Source organism: Phaseolus vulgaris, chromosome 9, assembly GCF_000499845.2.
Source record: "Phaseolus vulgaris cultivar G19833 chromosome 9, P. vulgaris v2.0, whole genome shotgun sequence".
In the NCBI taxonomy this organism is placed as follows: Eukaryota; Viridiplantae; Streptophyta; class Magnoliopsida; order Fabales; family Fabaceae; genus Phaseolus; species Phaseolus vulgaris.
Window position 1 is genome coordinate 3323707 of NC_023751.2, and position 12819 is coordinate 3336525.

The 12819-nt window shown below is 34.4% G+C and overlaps 2 protein-coding genes across 2 annotated transcripts; one reads left to right on the forward strand and one right to left on the reverse strand.

The window, feature by feature from the left end:
• Positions 1-1733: 1733 nt before the first annotated feature.
• Positions 1734-2294, reverse strand: LOC137820755 (uncharacterized). The gene has a single exon (XM_068624996.1). It carries the CDS (start codon positions 2292-2294, stop codon positions 1734-1736), a length of 561 nt encoding a protein of 186 aa, XP_068481097.1.
• Positions 2295-4880: 2586 nt separating this feature from the next.
• On the forward strand, positions 4881-12555 carry LOC137823171 (protein FREE1). The gene is made up of 10 exons (XM_068628322.1): positions 4881-6047; positions 7238-7324; positions 7422-7553; positions 8089-8220; positions 8584-8649; positions 8735-8845; positions 9386-9475; positions 9580-9610; positions 12016-12086; positions 12178-12555. The coding sequence occupies exons 1-10, from the start codon at positions 5145-5147 to the stop codon at positions 12253-12255; spliced, it is 1701 nt and encodes a 566-aa protein (XP_068484423.1). The 5' UTR covers positions 4881-5144; the 3' UTR covers positions 12256-12555.
• The last annotated feature ends 264 nt before the right edge of the window (positions 12556-12819 follow it).

A 12819-nucleotide genomic window follows, 5' to 3' on the forward strand; every position in this document is an offset into this window, starting at 1 on the left:
AGGAAAATACACTTACGTGCTCTAGGATCAAGTTTGTGCCTATTTTGTTCCAAAGTGGAGGCAAAACACAAGCAACCAAAATTTTTAATATAAGCTAAAACAGGCCTGCATTTGTACAAGAGTTCATAGGGACTTCTATTCTGAATTATAGGTGATGGTAGACGGTTTATCAAATAAACAGAGTGTAAAACAGAAAAAGACCAGTATGCATTAGGTAGATTTGATTGAAACATTATGCACCGAGTGACGTTAAGAATGTGTTGGTGTTTTCTTTCCACAATAGAATTTTGTTGTGGAGTTTCATTGCAAGAACTTTGATGTATGATACCATTTTTATCATAAAAATCATTCCAGCAGAATTCTTTGCCATTATCCGTTCTAATGGTTTTAATACTCTTATCAAATTGGTTCTTAATGTGAATAACAAAATGCTGTAAAAGATTTCAAGTTTCACTCTTATTTTTCATAAGATGAACCCAAATATGTCTACTAAAATCATCCACAATGGTTAAGAAGTACCTGTGACCCTGAATAGAAGGAACACCAAGAGGACCCCATATGTCAATGTGAATAAGATAAAAAACAAATTTACTAAAACTTTTACTAAGCTGAAAAGGTAATTTGTGTTGCTTTGCAAGATGACAGGGAGAACAGATATTATCATGATTGAAATGTATATCATTGTGTGTTTTGGCTAAGTGTTCTAAGACCTTATTCGAAGCATGGCCCATCCTACAATGCTAAATGTCAAGTTTTTCAGCAGTTTTAAAAACAACTTCATTATGTACAGAGTTAACAAGACTATCCTTCCTATCTGCATACATGTGATAAAGCCCATCCTTGATTTCAGCTTGACCAATCGTCTTCAAGGTAAGCTTTTCCTGTATCTGACAAACATCATGTGTGAAAACAAATTGACACTTCAAGGATTTTGTTAGTCTTTGCACAAATATAATATTTAGCATGAATTCAGGTATGTACAAAACGTTATGCAGTATAATATCTTTGGTTAGGAAAACAATTCCAGCAAAAAAAGCAGTGACCCTTTGATTGTTGGGAAGCTTAACCATTACTGGTTTTATTTTGTAGTAATTTGTGTAACCAGAAATGGAGCAGGCCACATGGTCTGTGGCTCCAGTATCAAGAATCCAACAATTCATAACTTTTCTACCTGTGTTGTTGTCAGTTGTTGGGAAGTCTTCTATGGTGTTGTTAACAACCTTTTCTGTTCCTTTTGAATTCTGTATCATGTCCAAAAGATGTTGAAGTTGCTCTGGATTGATAGCTTTAAAATTTTTCTCATTGACAGCGTCATTGAATATGTGTTTTTCTCTCTCGTTCTCATGATCTCTATCTTCTTCAGTAGTGCCTGCATTGTAGTTGACTCTATGCTTCATCCATGGTGGGTATCCGTGCTTCGAGTAGCACTCATCTGCGGTGTGATTCATTTTGTGACAAAAGGAACATTGTTTTCCATATCCTTTTCCCCTTCCTCTGCCGTAGTTGCGTCAGCCTTGTCCATAGTTATTGGTTTTAGTGATTTTTTAATGTTGTTGATCGGTACTGTTTGCTAGAATCTTTGTATCCATTCCTATACTTTCACTCAAGTGTCTTTCTTGTTGCAGAACCAAAGAGAAAACATTGTTAATACCTGGCAGAGGTTCTGTTAGCAAGATCTGTGTTTTGACAGCATTGTAAGCTTCTCCCAAACCCTTCAAGAAACTCATAATGCGCTATGAATCCCTGTATCCTACCATGATTTTCATCATATTGCAGCTATATTTTGTTTTACAAGAGCAGCTCAGTAATGGCCTTAAAGAATCCGATTCTTCCCACAAGATTTTGGAGTCAGTATAATACTCTGTTATGCTTCTTTCTCCCTGCTTAATAGAATTTATTTCTTGCAAAAGATTAGATAAACGGAAATGGTTCCTTTTTGAGAACCTTTCTTTGAGATCTTCCCATAGTTCCTTCGCATTATCAATGTAAACGATGCTTTGTGCAATTTGTGTTGAGATGCTGCAAGTGATCCATGATATAACCATAACGTTGCATCTCTCCCTTGCTTCGTATTGGTTCTCACCGTGCGATGGCTCAGGAATATCCCCGTTGACGAACTTGAATTTATTTTTCAAAAGCAGAGCGCGTTTCATCGCCCTACTCCATAAGTGGTAATTTGAACCATCTAACAGCGGAGTTACAAGGACCATACCTGGATTTTCCCCAGGGTGTAGATAATACGCACTGGTTGGGTTTTGTTGATCATTTTGCTGTGAAGGTTTTTCTTCAACCATGAGTTGCAGAAACAGCGAGGATAACGAAAACAGAGGAAAGGAAGAACAGTAATGGCAGCGGAGCAGAGCAGGTTTAAACCACCTTGAATTTCTGCATAATGTGCAAAGGAAGATAGGAGGTGATAGCCACCGCTTGGAATCAGAGAGATGAAGGAAGAAGATAAGGGGAGATGAAATTGTTTTTGGAAAAAGGAAAAATAGTTATCTTGTCTTATTACGTTTTGTTATGTACAATATATATGAAATACAAAATACAATAGGTTGGGCTTCAGCCCAAGAAACAGAATTAGAAAAGCCCAAAACTCAATAATATAAGTATTCAAATTCAATTGTATTAAGTATGAATGATTGATTTACATAAGACATTTAAAAAACATCTATCATGTATGTAATATGATGCAAATCTATATGAAAAAAAAGCAATCAAACTTAAAAAAAAAGGTGCAGGTGTATAACTTTCTTTTATTTTCCATATCTTTTAATTTTCGGAAGATGACTATACAAAAATTTTGTATTAAATTTTTTAATTGAGTCGCTTAATTTTAAAATCAACAATAATTTGATTTCTTTTCTAAAATTCTCTGATAACATTGCGATTTGTAGCAGTTGAGAAGGAAATAAAATTGATGTTAATTTAAATATTAAAAAATTAATTATATAATTTACTAATATAGAGTCAAAATCAAATGAATTATATAAATGTAGAACCAAAACCATTTTTTAAAGTAAATATTAAGTATCAGTTATAAACCGTTATATCATGCTACTACTGTGTGATTACAAAATCTTTTCTAAATAAAAAAAATTAATCCAACTGAATTTTCACTTTTTGAAAAGATTGATTTAGATATGATAAAGGGGCAATGATATATGGACAACTTGCTTCACTATATAACTCTTCATTTATGATATAAATACAGGATATTTTTATCATTTCATAAAAAATTGAAATTATATAACTCTTCATTTATGATATAAATACAGGATATTTTTATCATTTCATAAAAAATTGAAATTTTAGATAAAGAAAGAGAGTTATATACTGAAATAAGTTGTCATTGTATATTTTTCATGATAAAGATATAGAAAAGGAGAAGGTAAGAGTAGAATTTTGTAACAGCCTGTGAAACATTGTTTGTTATAATAACCTCGTAGCAGTTAATGTTCACTTGGACCAGTTCTTTTTATATGTTATCAGTCAATCTCATCACTTCACTCACGTTCATACTCTCTCTCCTCTCTTCAATTCCAATGAACCCCAAACCAGAGACCTTTGAGCTCAGCAATGGCAGCATGAAGATTTTGCATAAAAGTTCTTTACGAGGGACAATGTCATTGCCACTTTAATATGTTTTGTCAGTTTAGATTTCTACTGAATCTTTGTTATAATATATTTTAAAATATTAAATTTAATATATTTTAAAGATATATAAAAAATAAGAAAATTTAAGTTTTATTTTGTCTTCTTTTTAGGAGAGTAGATAGTGTTTTATTAGTGAGACATTATTATAACCAATCTATTGTATATTTTTGTTAGTTGACTGAGCAACTTCTCCTTCTTTCAAACTTTGTTTTAATAAAATAAATTTATATAAAATAAAAATCATGATTCAATAAAATTTACAGGTTATAAAATTTAATGGAGAATAGTAGTATTTTCTACACCAATACTTACAAAATTAAATTTTCTATAATAATTATGCAGAATAAATTATTTTGAGTGAATTTTCTTAAATAAAAAAGTTACACATTATTTATTAAATAAAAGAAAAAAAACATTATTATTTTTTCTAATTAAAATTAAAAATATATTTTGTTACCTTTTATTTTAAATTTTACTTCCAAATAATCCTCAAAAAAATGATCTTTAATACCAATAATTTTTTTTTCTATAACATCAAAATATATTAAATTTTCAAAATAATATTAATTATTTATTTTAACACATTAAATGTATTACATTAAAATATTATTCTTATCCATGACGAAAAATAAATGTTTCAAAAACTCATATTTTAAATTAATATTAAATATTTATTTGAACGTAATAAAAATACTACCTTAATAATCAGGATCCTTTTTCTACAAAATCGCAAATAAAAGAACAAATTAAAAAAAACAATAAATAATAAACTTGTATCTATTATTTTTTTTATCAAATTCTTTTTGTTTTAAAAAAAATAAAATCTACTAACCGTTTCTTTCTGGTATTATACAAATATTAAATATACACATTTACATATTATAGAAATATTAAAGCTATAATCTTAACAAAGACTTAACTGATCGAGGAGTACTCAAACCAATTTTCGAATCATTCTCTTGATCGTTGGAGAATAATTAATATTTAAATAATAAAAAAACAGATATAAAAATATACCTTTTTTAATAAAGATAAAAATAAAACAAATTTTTTATATCCGTTAAATCTGAAAATAATATTTTTAATGAATGGAATAACAAACCGTTACTCCCTAGTAATGATAGGAACGAAACGATAGATAAAGATATAGTATAATTTTAAAAAAGATAATTTTTTAAAATAGCAAAATGAATTAATAAAAATAATTTTGAAGTGAGCAGCATGGAAGGCACCGGGTTTGGGGTCGGCCCAATAATTAGTTCAGAGTATTTATTTAGTGTATTCCTCTTTTTGTGTTTCCGTGTAGATTCCATCAGCCCCAGTGAAGGAGATTGCGCAGCACCCAAGTTACTTCAAATCACTTTCACATATTCTCCTCTTCACAAACCCTTCTCACAGACTCTTCATCGTCATCAATCATTCATCGCCCTCTTCCACGACACACTTCTCAAGAACCCTAATCCCAATTCAACCAGCTGCAGTCAGCGATGCAGCAAGGAGATTACACCTCCGCTCCCTATTATCAATTTTCTCATCACCAAAACCCCAACCCCAACCCCAACCCTTCCGATCCCCACCCCAACAACCTCTACGCCTCTGCTCCTCCCTTCACCCCCAATTACGCTCCTTCCGATTACACTAACTATCATCCTTCCTACCCTCAAAATCCCGATCCTATTCCACCCACTGCTCCTCCTTCCTTCGCTCCCTCTTCCTCCACCCCTAATTTCAATTCGCCCTTCGAATCAAACCCTTCCTACCAACAACCACAACAACAACCCTATTTCCCACCCTATGATCACCATCAAACGCCTTCCAATTACGCCCCTCCCAACCCCAATTCCGCTCCCTCCCTATACAATTCTGCTTCCTTCAGCTACACCGGAGGCTCCTCCGTTCCGCCAATTCCGACCTACGAACCACCCGCCTACGAGCCTCCCGTCAGGCCCGATCAGGGCGGCGGCTATTTAGACGACAGGTACGGAGGAAGCTTCAATAGGAGTCGTTCTTCTGATTTGGGATCCGATTATTATGGAAAGAGCGGTGGTAATTCGAGGTACGAAGCTAGTGGCGGTAATTTGAGGTACGAAGGTAGCGGCGGCAGTGATGATGGTTACGGAGATGGGGTGTATGCTTATCAGGGAGGCAAAGTGGAACCCTATGGGGCGCGTGGCACGGCGCCGAAGTCATCGAATTGGGCGGCATTTGATGATTATGGGAGGTCCATCAGTTTCCCCTCGCAGAAGGAATCTTCTGCTGGGGTTAAGATTGTGAAAGCGGTGCCCAAGGTTGACACCCATGAAGACGTGAAAGGTGGTGGCGTGCAAAAGTTTCGGGTCAAGCTGTTGGCAGAAAGTGGGGGTCAGAGCACCATGGATGTTCTCTGTCAGGTATGAGGAGAATTGCAGCTCGAGCTATATGTTATGGTTGTGTCTTATTCTGCTGGTTTTTGCTTCAATATCACATGTTCGTTGGATTAAATCCAACGTGTTCATGTTTAATGTGCATTGAAAAAGTGTAATTGGCTTAAGTCAAACAAGCTAACTAAATTGTTTCCTTTAGTCTGTTATTGTAAAAATTAGTCAGGCTTGGGAGTTGGGGCACAGGACATGGGTTTTGAGTTAGCATTTTTTGCATTTTTTTTTAAAGATAGCTTCATTATTTGAAAGTTACCTTAAGCTATCAAAAGAAACAGCCACGCTTAAAAAAAAAAATTATTCTTCGTTACCTATTATATTTTTTCTCGTTAATAAAGTGGTATCATTTATCTAATTGTTATAGAGTTTTTTCTTTTCTTGTATGGGATTTGAAATAATAATTGCAAAGTCTTGTAATGACATTTATTTTGACGTGTCCACGGTTCTTAGCTGTGGGGATACGGTTTATTGGTGGAATCTTTCCTAAACTCAACTCGCATTAATGCTAAATAAAATTAAACTTTACATAAATGATCAGATTATATATAAATTCATAAAAACTTAAGTTCTTAAAGTGAAAACATTTCAAAAAGGAGCTAAATTCTTCAAATAGTTTGTGTGATAATAAAATACTATCACTTCAGGGTCAATGCAGAGCCCAAAATTACATTAATTTCAAATTCGTTGACCTGTTTTTGTGACTCAAGAGTTTAAAGACATCTGAATTTATTCAAAACAGGTTTTATGACCTAAAAATCATACATTCGTAAGAGTTTAAGAGGTAACTTGGGGGTTTGATAACTTTGACTAGGGGTGCTTCATCTAGTTTATGACCTTGACCCAATATAGTAGTAATTTCTGTCGAAATGGGTTTGCTGATATATACTCTGACTAAAGGATTACTTCCTTTTCATTTTAATGTGATACCCTCTCTCTTTCTCTCAGTTTAGATTCTCTGTTCGTTTTTTGCACTGTTGAACTAACCAACAAATCTTTGGGTTGCCTATATGTCTGTACTACTGCTCAGTTTTTACTAACTATAACTGCAAATTTATTAGAAGACTTTAACTTAGAAAATTCCTGATTTTATGCTTTCCTAAAAAACTGTTAGTCACATTAGTTTATTGATGCGACCTGAACTGTATCAACCTTTGTCTGCTCAGATTGGCTTGGATGGAATTCGTATGCTGGATCCAAATACCAGCCGGACATTGAGGATTTATCCTCTAGAGAACATAACAAGATGTGATGTGAGTTTCTTTATTTCTTAAGAAAACTTCAATACATCCATGAAATTAGTTATGCTAGTCAATTTCAATATAATATTTTGATGATTGCATCATGCAGAGAGTCGATTCATCCACCTTTGCATTTTGGTCGAAGAGCCCTGTGGATATTGAGCCAATAAGAATCAGATTGCAATCTAATAGTTACACCACTAACACACTCCTGGATACAGTGACTGCTGCAACAATACAGGTATTCAAAATTTTCAACTTTCTCTTATGACAGTTATTCATGTTTTTTATGATAAATTAGGCTAGATCATGTTTTCTTTTGAAAAATTGTGGAAAGACTCTGACTCTTTTTTTTTAAAAGGTTACCTGGAGATAGAATTTTGTTTTAATATAAAGTTGCTTTCCCAGTTTGAGTTACCATGTGATATGTCCAGAAATAAATGAACTCAGAGAACAAGCTGAGTTATGTCTGCTCTACTGTAGTAATGTCTGAAAAAATGACGGTAAAAGTAGGTTTTATATGTGAAAGGATAGAGGGACAGGAATAGAAAGATATAGATGGCTCAAGCCGTTTCAAAAGTGCCTGATTCTCTCCCTAAACCTTGTGTAGTTTTCATCCTTCAGTTAGTACCTGATAGTGCTAATAACGTAGCAGTGAGAACAAACTGATTTCTATTGAATGGAACTAGGAAGAAGCCTCCTTATTGAACCCATTTTAGCAATTATTTATTTACTATAAATAGTTTAATTTGCTTATTTTCTTTATCAAAATGCAGTTCAAGGAAATGGGTGGAAGCAGGAGGCCTGCTGAACCATTGAAAACAAATGAACAGACTCAAGACAGAAAGAAAGTTTTTGGTGATTGGATGAATCTGATTAAACCTGCCAATGAAGAGAAGGATCATTGGGTAAAGATTAGATGCAATCTTTTTGGTTTCTGTGTCATTGCATTCCTTCCTGACTTGAAAATAGGATTTTAAGGTTTTAGAAGACATGTTCTCTTTCAAACCGTTTTCATTTTTCCAAGGAGGCAGTGTTCTGCTGGTAGAGGATTTTGATTGGTTGAACATGTTTTGTTGCTTCAATTGGTATTTTAGTGGGCTTTATTTTCAAATGTTAATTTTTTTCACTGCTTCAAAGTTTTGAGCAGTTTACTTTATTTTAATGAAAATTAATTGACAAAACATGTTAACCCGCTTTTGTTGGATTGTGATCTTTGTTAATTCTTGTTCAAAACTTGAGCTGCTTACCAGGTTTTATTTTTTGTGTAGGTACCAGATGAAGCTGTGACAAAATGTACAGCATGTGGCACTGATTTTGGGGCTTTTATTCGCAAGGTTGATTTTTCTGTTTTGTTTCTCAACCAATGTTTTCTGTTTTGTTTGCTCTGTTGCTAATGCCATGATTCTGTGCTTCTAACAGCACCACTGTAGGAACTGTGGTGATATTTTCTGTGACAAATGTACACATGGTAGAATTGCTCTAACTGCCGATGAGAATGCACAGCCTGTGCGAGTTTGTGACCGGTGCATGGTATGTCTAATATTTGTTTTCTTGTTAGGGACAATGAACATAGGGATACTATCTATGAGGCTCAGACACTCCTCTTAAATGGTGTATCCGTATCATATCGGACACCGACACTCGTACGACACTTATAGGACACGTATCGGTGAAATGTTCGATTCAAAAAATATTTATTGGATTTTTAACAATTATAGCACGATTCTAACACAATTTTAAAAAAGGAGACATACTTTTGCACATGAAAACATCTTTCTTCTAAAAGAAAAAACTGAGACATACTTGTGCACATAAATTTTTATTGTCAATTTATATAATTCATAATTATATAATATATAGATCCGTGTCCTACATTTTAGAGATTATACGTGTCGTATAAGTGTCTATGTGATATCCAAGTAGCAACTTCAACCCTACCTCGCTTCTGTCAGTGGGCCTACCCCATACCTCTTTTTTGTTACTCTTCTTTGTCCATTAAGTTAGTGTCTGAAACAGTTAAAACTGAAGAAGTGATGTTGTTGAGTTAAATATAGTTCCATTCCTGTCTAGGCAGAAGTGTCTCAGCGGCTGACTAGTGCCAAGGAGTCATTGAGTAAACCTGCGGTGCAGAGTCATGAGGATCTTGCCAGGAAACTTCAGGTAAAAATGATTGGGACAATAAGACATTTGTGTTGTTTTTATTGCCAGTGCAAGGCTATAATTCTGTGAATTACTAGAGTAATACTTTTGGTTTGTCTTGGCAGGAGGAGCTGGAGAGAAATCGAAAGACTTCAGGTAGTAATGAGTTCAATTTTGGTAGTTTGAGTTAGTGAATTGTGAAATTAAACTTGAAAGGTAATATTTTGCACTTAATTGAAAAAAGATACAAAGCAGCTCCTAGAAAAAAAGGGAGCTAAAAAGTAGGGTGTCGTCATAGCAAATCCCTATGAAAAAAGAAATAACGAATTTGCAAATCCCATATTTATGGAAGAGTTTATTATAGAATTGATTTTAGATACTGGAGCAAAAGTTTTCCCATAGTCAATTCTGCTTCAGGCAGACCCCTTTTACATTTTGTGGTGAATACCCACTTTCAACCTTTTGGTAACTCAACAATTTCCCAAGTAACGCCTTTATAAAATACGTTCATTTCTTCCATAACAGCATCCTTCCAGGTGGGATCATCTACAGCTTCCTGAATGTTTCTAGTGACAAACAAGTTTATAATTCTAGAGTCGAAAGCTATATGCTTTAGGGTTTGGTTCTTTATGTGATTATTTTATTGCATTTCTCCCGACTTAGAAACATCCAATGTTGTCATTTCTTTACCAAGCTCTGAAAGATCTAATGTTGTCATCTTTTTTTTCATCATTTGAACATCATTTCAGGTATGGATATAGTTTCACTAATTGTCTGAGGCATGAACTGGTGAATGAGATCATTTTTGTCAGCCCTTGTTTTTCCCTGAAAATAATCTTTATAAAAAAATGGTTGTTCTTCCAAAAAGGCCATGCCATAGTTTTTTGTTTGTAGGATCAAAACATTTGTACCACCTATGATTGGGAGCATAACCACAAAACACTTTTCAGCCCTGGGATCAAGTTTAGATTATGATGTATGGTCAACATGTGCCCGTAATATAGTTCTAATAGCTTTTCCTGCAATAGGGGAGACACTACCATCTGCAATTCTAACCTTTTCATGTCCAGGACAAGGAAAATGTTTTGAATGAAGATGTAGTACTAGTCATATGGTCAGATTACCCTGAATCAATGATCCATGGGACTGACTCTATAGCACATGATAAACCTTTTACAAGATGTACTGGACTGCAAAATCTTAATTGTTCAGCTAGCTGTTTACTGAGAAGGGTTTTATCAGCTTCACGTGGCATTGCCCTTAAAATGAGCTCGTTTTCCATTTAGTTTCCAGCAATTCAAGCAAGTCTCTTGTGTGTGGTGGGGCTTCTTGTATTAATCACAACATACTCGAATTGATTCATCACCTTTTTCTGGTGATGACTAATAATTTTATTTTCCATAGAATAATCAGCAGCAACAGGAGCGGTGCTATCTGCAGTTATAGGTTCTATTTTTTTGTTCTTTCCTAGTAAATGCCTTGTTTTCTCTCTTCTTGCTTTAGATAAAAACTCTCAAATCGATGGTAGGGTTTCTATACCCATGATCCATGCTTGAACATCATCAGCTTCATTATCTTGTTCATCCAAAAGTTTGAAAATCCTCCCTTCAGTCACTTGATTGTGATATTGAGTCTTCAGCTGTTCTCCATTCATGAGTGTAATAAACGTCCAAATCCTGCCAAATCCTCTTTAGATTATTGAAGTATTTGGTCATGCTATCTCCCCCTTGTTTGATCTCCCCAATTCTCAAGTTTAGTTTATACGCTTGAGATTTGTTTCCCATAACAGAGTACATTTTATTTACACTATCCCAGAATTCCTTGGCTGTTGTGTAGCAAATGTAATTTTGCACCAATCTCTTCTTGACCAACCAGGTCATGATCATTGAATTTTCTGCATCCCAAACTGCATATTGAGAAGCTCATTGAGACCAACAGAAGAAATTTGATCCATTGAGACAAAATCTTGTGATTTGGATAGAAGAGGATTCACCCAAAGTCATTTTGGGTTCAACCCCTTGGTTCTGCAATGCCACTAACCACCCACTATGGGGAATGACTGTTTTAGCTGAGGCATCACTGTGTAACTAGGAAGCCATTTCTTGATAAAATATAGGGGAGCAAAGCAGATAGTACCCTGCTTTGGTGCCAACTTGGAAAGTAGAAATTTGCATAATTGGAAAACGATACAAAACAGCTCCTCTTATGGAGTAAAAGGGAGCAAAAAATAGGGGCGTCATGATAACAAATCCCTGTGAAAAGGAAATAACGTATTTGCAAATCCTATATTGGAAAGAGATAAAACAGTTTCCTAATTACAAAATAATCTATTGCTACCTCTGATTACTTGTAAATACAGAATATTTACAATGAATGAGAGATAAAAGATAATAATGTAGACATTCAACAATTACTGTATAGACTTTGAATTTTTTTCATAACTTAAAAAAGGCAGGTTTGAGTCAATATGTTGTGTGGACAATGTAGTTGAGATGACTAATTTTTGTTGTTGTGATTCTTAAATTTATTTCTTGGTCTCAGTTAAGTGGTCTGGTTTGTAGGTTCCAAGTCTGATGGATCTGCAAGGCGGATGAAGGAAGTTGCATGTCCTATTTGCACTGTCCATCTGCAGGTTTGAATCTAGTGACCATTGCCCCGTCTTTTCTCATATACGCACATCATTTCATCATCATTATGTGGAGCTATTTTGGGTGTTATTGCAGGTTCAGGTGCCTAGCTCGGGTTCAGAGACCATTGAGTGTGGAGTGTGCCAGCACCCATTTCTTGTGAGTGCTCATTGAGTTCAGATAAACATTATTGCGGATGGAGGGTGTCTATATGCTTGTCAAGTTTTAAACTCAATTGTTTTACGGATCTATCTATTTCACATTAATAATGACTGTGGTTGCCTTTTTACTATTATCTTTGGGTTTGTTGCATGACCTAATTTTACCTGCATCCTTTTATTTTTCTTCTTTTCGTGCTTCAACTTGGTGTGCTTTTTTAGATTACTTCTCCCTTCAATTTATTTGCCCCCTTGTATAAAGTAGATGCTAAACATATATATACATGTATAGGAATGGTGAATTCATTCTGGTTTATTCATTGGTTCAGCTCTGAGTATATTGTTTGGCTCGAGATTATAAACAACTAAAGATCGGAAGGTTAACATTGTCTAGAATGTTAAGATCAGATCACCCGATATTTTATAATTGTTTTTTCATCTCAATCTTTTATATCTCTGATTAAGTGGAATCACAAAACTTTAATAGAAATAACAAGGGGGTGATATCCTTGTTTTTTCTCGTATTAACAACTCCATGCACAACATGTGAACGTTTTAATGGTTTTGATGTGCGCAAAAT

What these genes read in the sequence shown, in the direction of transcription:
- LOC137820755 (XM_068624996.1), bottom strand. Translation starts at nt 2,294, where the DNA reads ATGGTTGAAGAAAAACCTTCACAGCAAAATGATCAACAAAACCCAACC.
- LOC137823171 (XM_068628322.1), top strand. Translation starts at nt 5,145, where the DNA reads ATGCAGCAAGGAGATTACACCTCCGCTCCCTATTATCAATTTTCTCAT. An exon ending in CCATGGATGTTCTCTGTCAG is followed by an intron (nt 6,048 to 7,237) that starts GTATGAGGAGAA and finishes TTGTCTGCTCAG; the next exon opens with ATTGGCTTGGATGGAATTCG. An exon ending in GAGTTTGTGACCGGTGCATG is followed by an intron (nt 8,846 to 9,385) that starts GTATGTCTAATA and finishes ATTCCTGTCTAG; the next exon opens with GCAGAAGTGTCTCAGCGGCT.